The sequence below is a fragment of the Martes martes genome, assembly GCF_963455335.1.
Source record: "Martes martes genome assembly, chromosome: 17".
Classification (NCBI taxonomy): Eukaryota; Metazoa; Chordata; class Mammalia; order Carnivora; family Mustelidae; genus Martes; species Martes martes.
This window is the reverse complement of record NC_137905.1, coordinates 16,634,493-16,653,456: the sequence shown is the minus strand read 5'-3', so window position 1 is coordinate 16,653,456 and position 18,964 is coordinate 16,634,493. Positions and strand designations below refer to the sequence as shown.

Here is an 18,964-nt window from a genome sequence, read left to right as displayed (position 1 = left end):
TCCTTGATGCCACTCTTTCTTTCTGTTATGACCCACGTCTAGTTAGCATGTCCCACCTGTGTTACCCTTGAGATATGTTCGAGGAGCTGACCATTTCTCCCCATGACTGCTGCCATCACCCATGTCCAGATGCCTCTTTTCAGCAGTCTCCCTGCAATGCCCTTTGTCTCCCTACTGTGCACTTTTGAACCCAGCAGCTAGAATAACCCAAACTAACTGTGAACCACATCATAACACTCCCAAAGTGGTTGCCCATTGCACTAAGAGTAAAAATTAAATTCACCCCCTATTGGCCTAAAAGGCCTTCCCTGATCTTCCTGTCACTCCTCCGTTATCTCAACCATTATCCCCCTCTACAGGCCCCACTCTGGTGCCAAAGCCTCCTTGCTGTTCTTCTGACCCACTACTCTTCTTGGCCTCAGGGCCTTGGCACTGACCTTACCTTCTTCCTGAAATATTCTTCCTCATGTGTCCTCATGGCTTTGCTCCTTCACCTCCTTCCCGTCTACTCAGATACCACCCCAGGGAGGCTTTCTTTGACCATTCTGTCTATTTCAGAAGTGTATAATTCAGTGATTTTTAATTTTTAATTTTTATTTTTTTTAAAGATTTTATTTATTTATTTGTCAGAGAGAGAGTACACACAAGTAGGCAGAGAGGCAGGCAGAGGGAGCGAGAGAAGCAGGCTCCCTGCCGAGCAAGGAGCCCGATGTGGGACTCGATCCCAGGACCCTGGGATCATGACCCGAGCCAAAGGCAGCGGCCCAACCAACTGAGCCACCCAGGCGTCCCAAATTCAGTGATTTTTTAAATCATTGATTTTATTTTTAAAATTTATGAGAGAGAGAGAGAGAACATGTGATTGGGGAGGGGCAGAGGGAGAGGGAGAAGCAGACTCCCCACTGAACAGGGAGCCTGACACAGGGCTCGATCCCAGGACCCTGGGATCATGACCCGAGCAAAAGGCAGACGCTTAACTGATTGAACCACCCAGGTGCCCCAATTCAGTGATTTTTAAAAATTTTACCAAGTTTTGCATCAATCCCATGAGCTTTTCCAGCACCCCAGTAAGATCTCTTACACCCACTTATCATTAATTTCCGTTTCCACCCCCCACTTCTGGCAACCACAAATCTACCTTCTGTGTCTGTAGATTTGCCTTTTCTGCACATTTTGTACAAATGGAATCATTTGGCCTTGGCCAAATGGTCTTAATTGCAATTCCTCTCTACCCAACATTCCCTGCTCCTTTCTCTGCTTTATTTTCTTTCTAGCACTATCCCCATATAATACGATATATTTAGTGTATATCACTCCTTGCCCTCTACAACTGGAATGTGAGCTTCACGGGGCAGGCATTGTTTGATTTTTGTTCACTCGGGCATCCCTTCACTTCTGTGCCTAGAACACAAGACGCTAACACATATGTCTAAAATATATGCCCTATATTTTGTATGTCCTCAATTAGATTAGTGAGGATGAACATTTTTTGTTGTGACTTCGGTTTTTGTGGCCAGTGTCATGACTCACCTCTGAGGCAAAGGTGGGGCTGGGGTAGTCCCAAGTGCCTGCTCTGGGGAGGCATCAGGCTGAATCCATCCCCAGCCTCCAAATGCAAGCCTTTGTTTCATTTTGCCCTGGTCTGGTTGCAGTTACATCAGTGACTACTGTTTTCTTGATTGGCACCAGATGCCAGGCATTGGGATTTAAAACCGTCTTTAATAGTCTCTGAAAAGCTCTCTGTGTGTTGCTTTCCATCATCTGCACCTCAGGCAGATATGGCCAAGCCAGAACCTCAAGGAATTCCCAAAGAAGCCAGAAGCACCCCCCTCCCCCAACCCCACATCCCCAGCTTCTCAGAGTTACAGCCGGGGCCCAGTTCGTGGCTTTGGTGTCAGTGGAGAGCCGTTTGAAAGAAAAGGTCCTTTTAGCCAGAAGTCTCAAAAGTAAACACACAGGCCCCTGCGATGAATGTTAAAACAGACCCGCTCTCTGTGTCACCAGCAGAGAGGTTGCCTTGTGAAACCTCACTTGAAGGAAGAAGAAAAGCTTTCTGTCAGGAATCTTTCCCCCTGTACGTGGCTGCCTCGGCGTAGCCTGGGGTTTACTGCTGCCTCTGGAGTGTTCTGTAAGCCTTTCGGTTTTGGAAGCCCATCACCCTCCCTCCTGGAAGCATATATTGAGCAAAGAGTGATTCTACCCCTTGAAACACGAATGCCAGCCACGGCTGTTCCCCTTTCTCTTCTTCTAGAGGTATATTGTGACCTTCTGCATTTTAGTCCGTAGTAGGTGGTCAAGGCATTCTTCCCTCCATCTTGTTTTTTGCCGTTTTAGATGTAAGGATGTCTCAGTGTTGGAGTAGGGTTTTGTAGGAGAGGAAATCTGCACTCTTGCACATTTTCTCAGGATATGGGACCTGCCTGGGGCAGGGAGTGGATATGGAGTTTACTTACCAGCATTCACATGGTAAATTTTTACCTTTAGCTCTGGGCAAGAGAGGTGAGCTCTGCTAGAGAGGTGGAATGAGCAAGGCGCTGTCCTGGAATTTAGGATCTAGAGAGGGAACTGGGCAGAAATTAAGTAGGTCAATAAAAGACGCTAGTCCAGGGGTGATAGACGTGGAGGGAAGTACAAGATGCTCTGGGACTGTTTCACTGAGGACTTCATCTATCCTGAGGTGGGAGGCGTCAAGGAAGGCTTCCCTGGGGAAGTGACACCATGACTCCAGAGGATGCGAAGGGTTGCCTAGGCCAAGAGGAGAAAAGCATTCCAGGCTGAGGGAACGCTTGGGAAGCTTTGAGGCAGAAATGGGCTCGGTGCTGTCGAGTCATACAGAGATGGCCCTTGGAGCCATTCGGGCCTTGTGGGTGAGAGCTGCTCAAGATTATGACCAAAAATTGGCAGGGAGGAGGCACTGGAACAGTACTGGCCAGTAGAAATATAAGGTGAACCATGTATATAATTTAAAATTTTCTAGTAGCCACATTAAAAAAAGTAAAAACAAAAATAAGTGGGTGAAATTAATTTTAGTACTATATTTTATTTAGTATACCCCAAATATTATCAATTTAATATATAACCAGTATAAAGAAAACTATTACTGAGGGATTTTTGCATTCTTTTTTGTGTGCCTGTCATGCATTTGAAATCTGGTATGTTGTTATACCCTCCCAGCACATCTCAGTGTGGATGGGTCACATTTCTAGTGCTCTGGCCATGTGTGGCTTGGGGCTTCCACATTGGACAGTGCAGGCCTGGAGGTTGTTACTTAAGGAAGACTTGGGAGACTTTCCTCCTAAATTAGGTTTTTAGTACAGGACTGTACTGCTTGTATAGTTCTAGAAACTCCTCTCATTCTTCTTAAGCCTGCCCCACAGAGGCATAGTGCCATGACCTAGAGGACCTGTATGTAGTGTTTCTAATCAGCCACGTAGCATTTCGCTTCTAAACTGACAGCTGTTATAGGCCTGAAATGGTGGCCTTTCGGAGAGCCCAGAATCAGTGATAGGAAAATGAGACTGTTGCCTGGATATGAGCTGTTTCCTTTCCCTTGCCAACAAAACAAAACAAAAAGAAACCCCTGCAACATTTCATCTAGTGTTCAGGTCTCTACTTTACGCCAGTTACTCGGGAGCGGCTTCTGCCCAATTGTCCATTCCAGTCTCCCAGGTTCTCCCAGGGGAGGCGTTGCAGAGTGTTAGGATGAAACCTTATTTATCTCACTCTAGTGTATTACTTTCCCTTTTCCTCCAGTCTTCCAGGATGCTCAGAGTATTTTTCTTAGAGGAGGAGACTTAACTCTTGGCAGAGAGTGGTGTGTCAGGAGGGAGAGTGATAGTGCACCAGAGCACAGATGCCACAATTAGATGGTGGCATTTAGGGCCACTGTTAGGTACAGGGTGGAGATCTTCACCCCTGGCTTGGGGGATGCTGTTTATGATGCACAGGACAGCACGGCGCCCATTTCTCAGATTATGGTCTCTGTGCCTGCCTTCCCTCCCTCTTGCTTCTCCTCCCTTCTCTTAATTAGTGTTCACTTATACACACATTACATACATTCATTCTCATAGAGGGGCTGTCTCACAGTCCAGGCTGAATTCACCTTGAACATGCCCCTTTCTCAATCCAAAAAGTCCCCTAAATGAATAGATCGCTTCTGTATATATTTTTGAAGATTCATGGAACACATTAAGTGAAAAATTGAAGGTTATGACTTTTCTCGGATAAAGTCAGTTTTGCATGTGTAGTTTATCTTATGTGTATTTGTGTTACTGCTGGCAAGTACAATGACTTCAAACAAAGTCGACAACTGTGAGTTATATCCTGGGGAAGGGATTTAGAATGTGTGTTTTTATGGCGCAGGTGTCATACTTTGCATTTCTATATTGTTTCAATTTTTTTTAAAGATTTATTTATTTTAGAGAGAGAGAGAGAGAGCATGCGTGGGAGGGACAGAGGCAGAAGGAGAGGGAATCTCAAGCAGACTCTGCACTGAGCGTAGGGCTCGATGCAGAGCCCAGTCTCCCAACCCTGAGATCATGACCGGAGCCAAAACCAAGAGTTGGATGCTCAACTGACTGTGCCACCCGGGTGCCCCTTTCAGTTTTTCATAATAAGCCTGCTGTTGTTATTTTTTATTTTTAAGTTCATATTATTTATTGTGAAGGCAATATTGTATAGCATAAATGGGACATTTAAAAAAACTTTTTATTATGGAAAGTATCAAACATAAATTAATATAGAGCAGTGTAATGAACTATTACCCACTTTTAAGAAGGATCAGCACGTGTGAGGTTGTCTTTCGCCTCCAGACCCAACTTTTTTGGGGGAATGTTTGAAAGCAAATCGTAGACATCCTGTCATTTCATGTGTAAACACTTCCATGTGCGTGTCTAACTGATAGGCATTTCTATCTGATAGATTTCTGTCTAACTGATAGAAAAAAAATTTGTCCACTATGCAGATAATGGAAATTTAAAAAATAAAACCTTTGTTTCATAATCTTACTCTTCAAACACAACTTACTGTTTTTCTCTGGTTCATTTATTTCTTTGTCCCTTTACATATTTATTTTTATAGGATTTTAGTAATAGGGTACATTCTATAACTTCATGTTCTTTTTTTTTTAACTCAATGTAGTGTGAATAATGTTTTATATTCTTGTATACTCTTCGTAATCATTAATCCATACCTTCATTGTGGCATAGCATTTCACTTATCTGACATTCTAATTTTTAAAAAAGCAGCTGCTTACAAAGGAGATTTTTGCGTGCGTGTGTGGAATGATTACCACAAGTTTAGCTAATGTTTATCACCTCAAACAGATTCAGAAAGAAAAAAGAAAATGTGTTTTTCTCCTTGAGATGAGAATTTTTAGTTACTTTCTCGAATAGATCAGTGTTAACTGTAATCACCATGTTGTACATTACATCCTCAGTCTTTATTTTAAACTGCAAGTTTATAACTGCTGACTTTTTAAAAGGACAATCTTAATGGTGAAAGTTCTCTTCTAGCTGGGCTCCTACATTTTATATTTAAAAACCATTGAAAAGGAGAGGTTTGTTCATTGAAAGCCTTCCCCTGCCATGTTTATAAACATGGCTTTGATCCTATGCCACCCGGGAGACGTGGTGTGTTGCTGAGTTTCCCTGAGGGCACAGAGAATGGATGAGCTGTTAAGGTCTTCCTCTGTATTCTATCCCACCCTTCAACGTGCTCTATGCCTGAAACTTCAGAGCACAGTTGAGTTGTCAGTTCCTTAGGAAATTTTCCCTGATGCATTGATGAACCAGCTATCCAGTGCTCATGAGATCATAGGTGTCTTCCATGAAATCTGTTAATACAGTTGCAGTTTTACATGCTTTGTGAGATTATTTAGTTCCTTTTGTCTCAAGTGACTTGTGAGGTTCCTCAGTGCAGAGACTTGGTCTATTTTCATTCTTGATTATAACCCAGCCTCTCACCCCGTGTCAGACGGATAGTGGAGGCCCAGAAAATGCTTCTTGAATGAATGAATAAGAACGAGAGAGAGAATATGACAGTTTATAACCTGGCTTTGTAAAATGAGGCTATTTTCATTTTTAGTGGAGTTAATGCAACCCCCATAGACCAAAACTTTGATTTAGGGACCATTGAAGGACTCTCAGCAGCACCATACAGAAGAGGCTTCAAGACCAGAGTAGACTCTTCTTTGCACCTTGTGTTCTAGGAAGAGCCAAATTGTCAGTGATGGGGGCTGAGGGGAGATGGGGTGAAGCCAAGTCAACATTGGTACCCCAACAAGAATTCCAATGTTTATAATCTGATGGTGGCTTGCTAGAAAAGACTTTCTCTTGTTAGGCTCTGGGTAAGTTTGGAAGCCAAAGAGACATCGTAACAGTAAATCCTGGAAGCCTCTGGCTTCCTTTACTGCAAAGGGAATGTGAAAGAGTGTTCTCTTTAAACCTGGGGTACACTCCAGCCTGTGTGTGTCTGAGTTACAGGGAGCCGGGGAATGGAAAGGAGACTATTTACTCTCTGCCCTTCTGGAATTTCCTCCGGTTCCGTTCCTCTGTGCACCAGTGTTTCACAGCTCTGTGTAGAATGAACACTGACCTGTTAATGAATGCCCTGCTTATTTTCACTTTCTTTTGATGGGCCTATGGGACTGAGGGCAGAGGGAGGCAGGAAGAAGGTTTGTTTGTTCCACTGAGCAGCTCCGTTAAGACCAGATCAATCACATCTTCATTGGGCTTCTGAGACACTTGACCCGAGAGTACTTAGTCTCCCTTAAAAGTATCCTACTTTTGTGTCCTGTTTTATTTTTCTCACATTTCCTGGTAAATCTTTACATTTGTATTCTGAGTGAGGAAGAAAAAGAAAAAAATAAGATCTTTCTTTTTTTTTAAAGTAGGCTCCACACCCAGCATGGAGCCCAACATGGTGCTTGATCTCACAAAGCTGAGATCAAGACCTGAGCTGAAATCAGGAGTGGGACGTTTAATGGACTGAGCCACCCAGGCACCCCAAGATCTTTCCTTTTAAAAGATATGTGTGTACATGCATATACATTGTCGTGCTGTGTGAGCAGGAGGGGCAGTGATGATAGAAGATTCTAAAGTCGAACATTCTTTTTCACATGCCACAGTGAAGCTGTCCAGGCAGGAGTTCTGGATTTCGTAACTGAATCCCATTACCAGTGGCACAGTTTGGCAGTTCTGGTTTACCTCATCTTCTCTTTTGTTGGAATAAGGAAGGCAACTTCCATGCCCTATTTATCTATACTTATTAATACCATATGCAAAAAACACGTTAAAAAGTCCAAGTCAAGAAAGGGAAAAAGTAACTCTTAGAAAAATATTACTCATCTTTATTGCACGCAACCGCTCTTCCCAATAGGAAATGATTAACTTGAAGCCACTTGCAAATCTGAGGCTTTGAAGTAAGGAAAATGAGAGTAGGAGGTCCTCCCGAAACAGCTTGATTGTAGCTCCCCTACCTTTTTGTATTTCAGACTGAATATGTAATGTCGAATTCTTATTTTTAGTTGATTCCAGTCACTGTTTGTGCCTTAGGCATGCTGGCTTGGGGGTGGGGGGGGGAAGCTATTATAGAAAACGTCATGTATTCATGAAAGTGGAAAGAAGAGTCCACGAGTGTCTGTCACGCAGCTCGACAGCCATCGACTGACAGTGGCCATTCCTGTTTCATCTTTCTTCTTACTCCACCCCCTACTGGGTTAGGGTCCCCCCCACCCATTTAACTTATTTTTTGAGAGTGAGAGCGTGTGCCTGCAAGCTGGGGCGGGGCAGAGGTAGAAGAAGAGAGAATCTCATGCAGACCCGGCTCCCCTGCCTCCCCAGACCAGAGCCCTTGGCGGAGCTCAATCGCATCACCCTGAGATCATGAGGTGAGCAGAAATCAAGAGTCTGTGCTTAATGGACTGAGCCACCCAGGTGTCCCCTCGGTCATTTTTCCTTAAAGCCCAGGTGTATTTCATCCACAGATATTTTAGTAGGGAGCTCTAAAAGAGAAGGGCTCCCATAAGCATAAAACCAATTTCATACCTAAAAAGCATAATGGTAGTTATTTAAGTATTATCAAGTAGCCCAGTTTTACATATCCCTAGTTGTCTTAAAGTTTCTAACATCCGTTTGTTCGCTTTGTTCGAATCAGGATCCAAACGACGCTGATACGTCTCTTCAGTCTCTTTTAACCGATACGTTCTCCTCCTTTTTACCCACACTGGTTCGGTGTTGCAAAAACTGGACAGCTTGTCCTGTACTTTCCCACCTTTCGGATCATGCTGTTGTTCCTCTGTCCCTCTGTGTCTCCTGTAAACTCAGAGGTAGATCAAGAGACTTGATCTGATCGGGTTCTCTTTTCCTTTTTGACAAGGTGGTGTGTGCCTCTATTTGGAAGCACCTGGATGTTTGCTGGTCTCTCTTGGTATGCCAGCATTTGAAGAGTTCTCCTGGCACGGTCCTTGACATTTTCCAGATTCTTTCCCTAGGTTCTGATAGTCAGCTCTACTGCTGTCTCTTGACGTTCATGACGTAGCATTATAAGGCCTGGCTAACCAGATAGTATGTAGAACAGAAGGGCACAATCCCGTAACCGAAGTACGTTTGTTGACTGCTGAAGTTAGCATGAGCTCAGGCCTTTGGCTTTCTCAGAGAATGAAAGCCTCTGGCCAGCGGGATATTTTCATTATATATGTTCCATCTGCTTATAATTGACTCAGACTTCCTCAAGCCATGCTCTAAGTTGGCACTTTCTGCAGCACCTGTCTGTCCTTTGCCCCAAGACTCTGAGAGACTGGTGGGCCCATGTGCTTGGGGAATCATGGGTCTTTCCTAACACATGCTAGGGAGGAAGCCAAGGTAGAGTCTTCCTTAAGCACTGTGTTCCTGGAAGACCTTGCCATGGTCCTGGCCCAAGCCACCAGCTGCTCCAGCCTGGAATATCGCACTGACTTCCTCCCAGGTCTCATCTGCCTCAGCCCTTGCTCCTCCCACAGCCCGAGGGATTCCACTACAGCGCCACTCATGGCCCTTCCTTGCTCACAGACCCCCAATGACTCCCAGTCTCATGCAGAGGAAATGCCAGAGACCTTGCAGGAGCTTCCAAGGCCTTCCTTGTGAGCTCTGGGGACCTGTTTCCTGCCCTCATCTGCTCATGGTGTCCCTCATCCACTCCAGCCATGCCAGCCTCCCTGCCGTTCCTCAGACACGCTAGGCCTGCTCCTGTGTGGGGCCTCTGTGCTTCCTATTCTCTCTGCCTCGAATATTCTCGAATATTCTTCCTCCAGACACCTACCCGGCTTCCCCTGGCTCCTCCTCCTTTCAGTCCCTGCTCAGTTGTCACCTCCCCAGCGAGCCTTTCTCACAACGGCAAATCCTCCTGCCATCTCTAGCACTCACCCTCTTCTTTCCTCTGTGCATTGGTTTCTCCTGCCCTTGCCACCTTCTAACAGATGATGCAGTTGTCTTTAAAAAAATTGCTAATTGTCTGTTTTCCCCAACTAGAATAGAAACACCCAGGCACATGATTTTTGTCTGTTTGGTTGCTGTTAAATCTCAGTGACCCGGGGCACCTGGGTGGCTCAGTTGGTTAAGCGGCTGCCTTCGGCTCAGGTCATGATCCCAGGGTCCTAGGATCGAGTCCCGCATCGGGCTCCCTGCTCAGCGGGGAGTCTGCTTCTCCCTCTCCCTCTGCCTGCTGCTCTGCATACTTGTACTCTCTATCTCTCTGTCAAATAAATAAATAAAATCTTTAAAAAACAAATCTCAGTGACTCAACTAGTAGGTCCTCTCTACACACACGTGGACGGCATGACCACGGGTGGGGTGGGAATGACGAGGCCTAGAGTGGTGCGTTTCCTGGGCACAATCTCATTCTGGTTTATGGCAGTCGACTCACCGTGCCCCTTTTTTTCAGCGATTTCTTGGTGTTTGAGCAGTGCCTCCAAAGGCAGTAGGAAGACCTGCTGCAAGAGAAAGGCCCTTTGTAGAGTCGTCCGCGTGGCTGTAGTGAAACCCGAGGGCCCCAGAGGCGAAGTGGCTAAGGCTGCTATTTATAACTAAGCTTCCAGTGTATGTTTTCCAGCCACACTTAACTCCTTTCAGCCTCCCCTGTATGCTCAAGTCTGTCACTCAATTAGCTAATGGTTTCTTTAGTCCCATTATGCACTGTAGGGCTCCCCTGGCTCAGGTATTTTTTTTCAAAGAGAATAATGGGGTGTTCTGTTCTCAGAGGTTTAATTTTTTAATAGCCTTGCCAATTAAAAAAACCCTTTTCCAACTTTGTATTATGAAATTTTCGAACAGACAAGAGAATGGAAAGAAGAATACAGTGAACACCCAGACGCCCCCCACCTTGACCCCACACTTGTTACCATTTTGTTGCATTTGTTTTATCTGTATGTGTGAGCCCTGTGGGCATGTGCATTTTCCCCCTGAACCAGTTGAAGGTAAATTGCAGCTATCCTGACAGTTCCTTCCCCAGAACTGCAGATTATTCTCCTATGAGAACCATTTGGTAATTGTAGATACCATCATAATCTTCTTGCATCTCTCAAGACTAGGAACATTCATATGTAAAACCATATGTTCTTATTGAACCTAAGAAAATTAACAGTCATTTCAGACAACATTTAATATCCAGTCAGTCTGGATGTAAATTTCTCCACTTACCCCAAGAATATATTGTTTTTAGATTTTATTTATTTGAGAGAGAGAAAGTTGGGGGGGAAGGGGTAGAGAGAGGGAGAGAGTCTTAAGCAGACTCTGTGCTGAGCATGGAGCCGGAGACTGGGCTCGATCTCATGACCCTGAGATCACGACCTAAGCTAAAACCAAGAATCAGATTCTCAACTGACTATGTCACTCAGGCGCCCCACCCCAAGAACATTTTTTTCAAACTAATGTTTAATAAAACATTGCCTGGCATTTGGTGGTTATGTTTGTTTGGATCTAGAAGAGTCTCCTCCTTGTCCCACTTTCTTCAGAAAAGAAATGTATTTAATGACATTGTCTTTTTGAAGAGCCCAGGACAGTTATTGTATAGATGTCCCATATTCTGGATTTGTCTGATTGCTTCCTCATGGCATTGTTGAATTTATTTCTCTGTCCCCTTATTTCATGTATGTCGGGAAGGAGATTGAGTGGCTTAATTGAATTCAGGCTCAGTGCTTTTAGCAAGAAGACTTTAAAAGTGATGTTGTGTGCCTCATGCTGCATCACATCAGGAAGTGTGTGTGTGTGTGTGTGTGTGTGTGTGTGTGTGTAAGGTGGTCTCGCTCTTAGGATTGCTTCATTTGATCACTTGGTGAGGACGGCGATGGTCAGAGGTCTCTCTGACTCTCTTTTTTTAGTAAATAGAACAAAGGAGGAATTATGGTCTGAAAAGTTTTGTTTAAAGAGGAAAGATGTACCTCCTCCCTAGGTTATTTGGAAGGTAAGACGTATCTCAAGGCTTTGCAAGGTCACTTCTGAGCCTACAAGTATATAACGACTACTGGACGTGACTAATGGGTAGAGAGAAGAGCTAAGTTGGGACCTTAAGATGAGACCGTGTAGAGAAAAATTCAAGTTATGCCTATGGCAGTATGACTTTCAGGAGTTTGAAATAAGCAACAAGAAGCCTGGGGCTCCCCTAGCTTCCCTTTGACCAATATCATCCCTCCAGAAAGGAGGGAAAGCCATGCCCACACTCCATTTGTAAAATAATGGTCTTTGAGATGCGGAGAAAAGAATCAAGGAACCCTTTTGGAATGCTCATCCCAGCACATTTCTGAGTTCAGAAGGCAGGGCATTTTTGGAAGTGTCCTAGAAACAAGATGAGAAGGTGATTGGTCCTTGGGATGGCTAGGTAGCTCACCTTGGAAGACTTTTTGAAGTTTGTTGCTACAACCTGGAAAAGGCTCCAAAAGGTCCAGAGAAGTACACCTTCGCAGTGAACAAGTTAGACCAAGAGAAATTGGGACTCTTCAGCCTGAAGACAGGAAAGTCAACAGGGAGATAATAAAAATGACAGGCTATTAGGAGCCTGCGGGGCCCTAATAAATGTGGTCTTGCTATTCCTGTTTTCCAGGTGGGGAGACTGAGGCTCGTGTTAAATAATTTGTATAATGCAATAGCTACTAAGTAGTGGAACTGAGATTTGAACCCAGTCTGCCTGGCTGGTGCCCATCCTGAACCTCTGTGCTGTACTACCTGCTAGGGACTTAGGCCCTGGATCCCTGCATAGTACAGTAGGGAGACACCCCTTGACTTCTCTTTTAAGCAATAATAATAAGTATTTATTATCTGTGGGTTTCAGTGGGTCAGGATTTGTGAGTGGCTTAGCTGGGAGATCTGGCCTGGGATCTCTCATGAGGTTGTAGTCCATACGGTCGCTGGACCACAGTCGTCTGAAGGCTCGACTGGGACTGGAGGCCCTCCTTTCTGGGTGGCTCATTTGCAAGGCTTGCAAAGGGGTGCTGGTGGTCAAAAGGCCTCAGTTCTTTCCCAACAGCTAGACTTTTGAAGGAACTCGTTTTCAGATTACAGGTATTACTTTATAGAAATATTTGGAGCTCACCAAGCCCCTGAGTGAAACTGACTGAAAGTAGCAACAGGCTCAAAAGGACTTGGAGAGATCCATTACAGGCAAGAGAGAGTGAGGGAAGGTAGAGATACTTAGGAGACCTTGAACAGGCAAAGGTAACTGGTTTCCACATTCTTACAGTAGATCCTTAAATTGATCAGACTTTTCCTTAGTTCTTAAAGGATTGTGCCTGTATCTTAGGTTTGGGGCTGGCTTTTTTAGTTGGAGGTTGTTTCTAGAAAGTACTTAAAAGAGAGACTTTTTAATGCATATGCTGCCTCGTGATGGAAAACCAGTGAGATAGCTTATAATAATAGAGTAGCAATTAAGAGATAGAGTAGAGCAGGTGGTTTCATCGGTGGTGGGTGGGGAAGGAGGTTGGAATATGTGGTGCTCTCCTAGCCTGGCTCTGTAAGGTGTGGGAAGGCATGGAACAACCACGTGCCCTTTGGAAATCCTCATAAATGCTGTTCTCTCGGTCATTACCGAATGACCCTGAACTGGAGGTTTTAGCTCCTGAGCAGTAACTGGGCGGTCACTGAGATTTAACAGCAACCAAACGGACAAAAATTGTGTGCCTGGGTGTTTCTATTCTAGTTGGGGAAAACAGGCCAAGCTTGGTGGTGAGGTTTGGGGGGTGGGGTGCAGCAGTTTCCAGACCATGGAGGGCTTGGGGCTTCTGCCTCGTGTCAGTTTGTTCTGTTTTTCTGCTGTGGTTTTCCAATTCTTCTTGCTCGCCCACAGGACTTGACTGCCTGGTGTTCTGGGGGCCAGGCGACAGCGAGGTGCCTTCTTACTCCTCACAGAGCCACTTGTCGACTGCTTTCTCCTCAGGAACTAACTCAGGGCCGTGTGACTGTTGTGGGGCTGACTTACCTTTGTTGAACTCCTGTTGCTTAAACATTTTTCCTTATTTCTAAGTGAAACATCTTCAGAAGTGAAAATTAAAACCAATATTTTTTAAAATACAGATAATCTGAGAAGAAGCCCCTTTAATTCTTCATCTAGAGATGACTCCTGATGACATTTCCTCAGGGTCTCCTGACCTGTTTCTCTTCTTTTTTGCCACCAATCTTTATATGGGTAGTGGGATGCTGCTTCTCACTGCTTCCTCTATATGCCATCAGTATCTCTGGACTTTTATCACAGTCCTGCAAGTATAACCAAACAAATCAGTCACATTGAAATTATAAAGATACAATGTGTTTAGAAAAACAAGAGTCCAGCCTTTCCCCGCAGTCTAATACAACAGTCATGACAATGAGACCTGTTCCTTCCCATTCCTCTTTCCATGCCACAAGACAGATTCGAAGTGACAGAAAAATATTGCCAGGGGTGCCAGAGTAGGTTAAATGAGGGCAGAGAACTTACAGAATCTTAACTTGGGGTGCATTTGGTTTAGTCCATCCCTGTTGCTTTTCGTGTTCAACAGTGGAGAACACGCAGCTGACCCTGAACCTGCAGACGGAGAACAAAGGCGGTGTTGTCTCGGGTGGTGAGCTGACAATTTTCCTGGACGGGCCAACTGTTGATCTGGGAAGTGTGCCTAATGGCAGCGCCGTGACAGACGGTGAGTGCCGCCCTGCTCCCCGGGGCTGTGCCGGGATGAGGTGGGGCAGGGCTGGGTTGGGGGGTGCCCGGGGCTTGGTTCTCGCCAGGTACCTGCCTTTGGGTCCCACTCAGCCCTGGCCTGTAGCTAGTCCTGAATCCTCCTAACAATCTTAGCACGATCAAAACTGTGACATGGTTTTTTAAGGGCAGCTTTCTGATAAAGGACCAAAATAAATGTCAAGTGTGTTGTTGTTTTGCTTTGAGGGCAGAGAAAATATCTTTTCATCCCACATGGGCTCTGGAACATAAAGTGTCTTTATTAAATGTTACTTGGGCCCATTTTTTCCTCCCAGTACAGTTATACTTCCTGGGGGATCTTGGAGGTGAATTTTATATGACGGTATTGGTTGAGAAAAAGGACTGTGTGTCTTAGAGATTCACACTAGCAAAATACAGGCAGAAGCGGGGAAATTGGAGTATCTCCCACTCTGTCCTGAATGAGGGCAGTTTGTTTCTTTTGATCTAGTCTGAAATTAGTCACCTTTGGATCTAGCAGGAAATTATTTCATGAAGTCTGAGGTCTGAGATGGGTTGGGTTTCTCCACAATTTTTCTCGTTAAATGTGAGGTAACTATAGCACTTTCCAAGCCCTAAACAGCCTTTCTGGAGCTTCAAGGGAGTGAAATTTGAATTCTAATTTAAGGGCATTTGGGTAGAATCTCAGTGATTGGATGGGCCTTGACTGGAGAATCCTCCCTGGATAGAGTGATGCTTCGGGTACTGTAGGTGCATGGAGGAAACATGCATTATTAACTCATTCTGCACATATTTCTATAATTGAGCACCTGGTATGTACTAAATCTTGGACCAGGTGCTAGCCAGATGGCAGGGGCAAATTTATATGGTCTCTACTCCTAGGAGCTCATGATTTACTTGGTGGGTGCAGGGAAGTTAGACATGAAACAGTTAAACAAAGAAATAATTATGTAATTGTAATCATGACAAAAGCTATGAAGTGAAAGTAACCAGGCGATATGAGATTCTTATACTTTAGGGGGATCTCACTTAAATTGGGGGCCAGGAAAGATTTCTTTGAGGAAGCTGAGACCCACTGGAGTTGAAAAGTTTAGACAGGCCAAGATGGAGGTGTGGGAATGGGGTAGCTAAATAAGAGGTAGAGGGATCCCCTGTGCAAAGGCCCTGAGGTGGAAGTAAGCTTGGCCTGCAGTGGAAGCAGAGGTGGTCTGGGTGGCTGGACCAGGGAGAGCAAGAAGGAGAGTGATGGCAGGTAAGCCCATAAGAGCAGGTCAGTTCAGATGACCACAGTCTCGAAGACCTTGGTGAGGATTTTGGACCTCATCCTAAGAAGCCGAAAGCTGTTGAGGAGTCTTGAGCAAAAGAGTGTCATGATTTGATTTGAATTGAATTGGCTTTGGATTTTTAAAAAGCTTTCTGGTTGCAATATGGACAGATGCTCCCACTGCTTGCCCCTACCTTGCCTGGTCAGTATCTGCTCTCTGTCTCCTATGATACGGCTGAAGTTTATTAAATGCACAAGGCAAGTTGCTTATAAGTGCCTCAGATGTTCTTGAAGGTCTTGGAGAAGAAGAGCTGTTTCCCAGGTTTGAGCGCCTCTGCTCTGGGGCCCTGCTCGAATCCCATCTGGCTGTCCCTATTCCTGTTCCTGCTGGAGGCCGCAGCTGGCTAGACTGCCAGGGTCCCATGTAGTGGGGCTCTCGGATGCACGAACTGGACTTTGTTCCTGAGCCACATCTCAAACAAAGCTGGAGCTTCTCAATGTTTCTGTCTTTTCTTGTGATGGGTCTCCTGTTTAGGATCCCAGCCACCTTCGCGAGAATCCAGCGGGACCGCTGTTGCTCCAGAGAACCGGCACCAGCCCCCCAGCACAAACTGCTTTGGTGGGAGATCGCGGTAAGAGCCCCCTCTTGTGGATGAGGAGGAGCTAGGAAGGTGCTCAAAGCTATTGAAAACCTGTTGGGAGGTGGCGGGGAACAATTAATGTTAGAAACTATTGGAAATTTCCAACTGACTCACTGTGTTAAGGAGGTCCAGAAGGGAGTACAGAATTCAGGATTCTCGGGAGGGTCAGGGGTTCCTTGTCAGCGATCAGGACTGGCTAAGCTGGTTATTTGGGTAAGAGAGACTGTCGAACAGAGCTTAACTGGTGTTTTATGTTACGGGGGCAGTGACCACAGTTATCCTTTTGGGATACACACAGAAATGCTTAGAGCAATGGTTCTTTGTATGTGAGATTTTCTGTTGTGCATTTCTATTTCTGGGGGTGATCCATGATTCCCTCCTGCTCTTGGAGTCTGAGTTATGTTATACTTATTATAGCTATGAGGAATGACTTAATTTTATTTATTGACATACCCATCTTATGTGTGGATTAACAGTGCAAATTCACTTCCACGCCACCTGAATTCCCAGGTATGTTAGAGAGATGGGGAGGATGGAGTTGGGGACTCTTTAAAAATTATTTATTTATTTATTTAATTATTTATCATGGTGTACAAAATCTCCAGATGTTTAAAGGAAATGTTAGGGAAAAAAATCTTATGAGTGTAGTTTGTAAATCGTTACTATCTGCAGAGAGTAGGTGAAAAAACTAGTAAAATTAGTCTTCCTGAACAAATCCCAGGGAGGGAGTGGGAGTAATGCTTTGAGAAACACAGTATGACTTCAGCCAGTACCCACAGCATCTTTTTTTTTTTTTTTTAACATTTTATTTATTTATTTGACAGACAGAGATTACAAGTAGGCCGAGAGGCAGGCAGAGACAGGGGAAGAGAAGCAGGCTCCCTGCTGAGCAGAAAGCCCGATGTGGGGATTGATCCCAGGACCCTGGATCATGACCTGAGCCAAAGGCAGAGGCTTTAACCCACTGAGCCACCCAGGTGCCCCTACCCATAGCATCTTGAAAGATCCCTGTAATGACAGCCATCAGCTGTCTCTGGATTCAGTGGTTTTAAGGGTTGGCCAGGGAGGTGTTGGGAGCAAGAGAGCGTTACATGTTTGGATCTTTTGTGTGTAGCATCAGTAGAAGCCAAGGTGCCATTTGCCTGTTCTCTTTTCCCTGAGCCTGTGCAAAGGTGTTGCCTCACACCCCGAAGACCATTCACTCTTTTCCTTGACTTGCTAGATGAGTTATAAGTTGGGATAAATAGTCAAGTCTCACAGGGTAGGGACCAATGATATAATTGGCAAATGTTGTGTCAACAGAGGCATGAGGGACATCTCGAGCTAGAGAAAACAGAATCTCTTTGGTGGTGAGTAGCTGGCGGAGAAGAACACCTCACCATTTCACTCTCTGAGAATGATGCCTTCTTAGCTTTGGCCCTAGCAGCTGCCATCTTGGTCTTTGAGCTGACTTGGAAAGTTTTGTGTCATATGCAACTGATGTCACTTATTTGGGGGCTGGAAGGCAGGGTCCAACCCTTAACAACTTTGGAATTAAGTTCTTGACCTATTTATTGCTCTCTGAAGTTCTCTAGTGAGTAGATCTTGAAACTCACATGTCCTAGGAGCCCTTCTTTGTTGTTTTGTGTTGAGGGTTGTTGTCTTATAAAGCAGCAACCAGACTTCAGCAAAGAATTGGATGCACCTTTTCTCATAAGCCACAGTAGACATTCGATGCTAATTAACTATGGGTGGGCAGCGTGCTCTCCAAGTAGTTTGAGTGGTATGGGAGCTCGCCCCGGTCTGCTTCGCTCCTGTAGCATTTTCCACGCATGGCTGCTGAGCTTTCACAGGCCTCTGCCATCCAAGTATTTATTCACATGGAGCCTGCTGCCATTCAGTAGCAGACACTTTTGAAAGGCTCCCCTGCAGGCAGTGTCTTCTCTGTCCCTAAGAACTGTTTTCCCCGTCGCCGCTGCACTGAAGAAGACGAGTGTGTGCAAGCAGGTGGTAGTAGGGTAGTTGGCTGGATCAGGGTATGGGGCTTTACTAGCAGAAAAAGTAGATTGAGTCTTGGCCCGTCATTTACTTGCTGTGTGATATTGGACAAGTCATTAAACCTCTTGGCACCTCAGTTTTTTCAGATGCAAAATGGGGATATCGCCTGCATCACGGGGTCGTTGTCAGAATTAACTGAGATGAGCCGTGTCAGGCTGAGTGAGGGCCTTGCACACTGAGAGTGCTCAGGGATAGTAGTAGGGGCTGCCTTTGCTCTGGAGACTCTCCTTTGAACCCGTTTCCTCGCCTGCAGATCTGGGAAGTGTGACCTGGCTGATGTTTTTGCATCAAGGTCTGTAATTAGCAGGGTGACGAATCAAACCTTCAGAATTCAAGGACAGTCCTCTGCTGTCCTTGGTTTCCTCGGGTAGAGTGGATGGGATTCTGCCTGCTGCCTCCTAGACTAAATATTTAGCCTTTGCTGTCTGGCGGGTAAGTTTTTTTTGGACTTGGGTGCTGTTCACTCTGATCAAAGATGCTCTGACGTGTCCATGAAGGTGCAGGTGGTGAAGTCAAACATCTTTTCCTCTCCTTCCGCCTCCTTTATTAAGCTGTCGAACTGGAACCATCTAAGGGTTTTATTTAGGGTTGCTTACTCTTTAAAAAGAATTGGGTGAGCAGTGCCTTGGTGGCTTAGTCCATTAAGCACCTGCCTTCGTCTTGGGTCGTGATCCTGGGGGTCCTGGGAATGAGCCCCGCATTGGGCTCCCTGCTCAGCGTGGGTCCCCGCTGAGCAGGGAGCCTGGTTCTCCCTCTCCCTCTGCCACTCCTCCTGCTTGTGTTCTCTCACTCTCTCAAATAAATAAGTAAATAAATAAAAAAGAATAATTGGGTGAAACATCCCTAGTTATTTTATCATGTGGCATAA

General features: G+C 45.2%; 1 protein-coding gene across 2 annotated transcripts in view; it reads left to right on the top strand.

The window, feature by feature from the left end:
* WWP2 (WW domain containing E3 ubiquitin protein ligase 2) overlaps positions 1-18,964 on the top strand; it is a 145,268-nt gene that overhangs the window by 51,252 nt on the left and 75,052 nt on the right. For both annotated transcript variants that reach the window (XM_080829651.1, XM_080829650.1), the window contains 2 exons: positions 14,000-14,137; positions 15,954-16,050. In XM_080829651.1, coding sequence (XP_080685777.1) covers positions 14,000-14,137; positions 15,954-16,050 — 235 coding nt within the window. The remainder of the gene's footprint in view (positions 1-13,999; positions 14,138-15,953; positions 16,051-18,964) is intronic.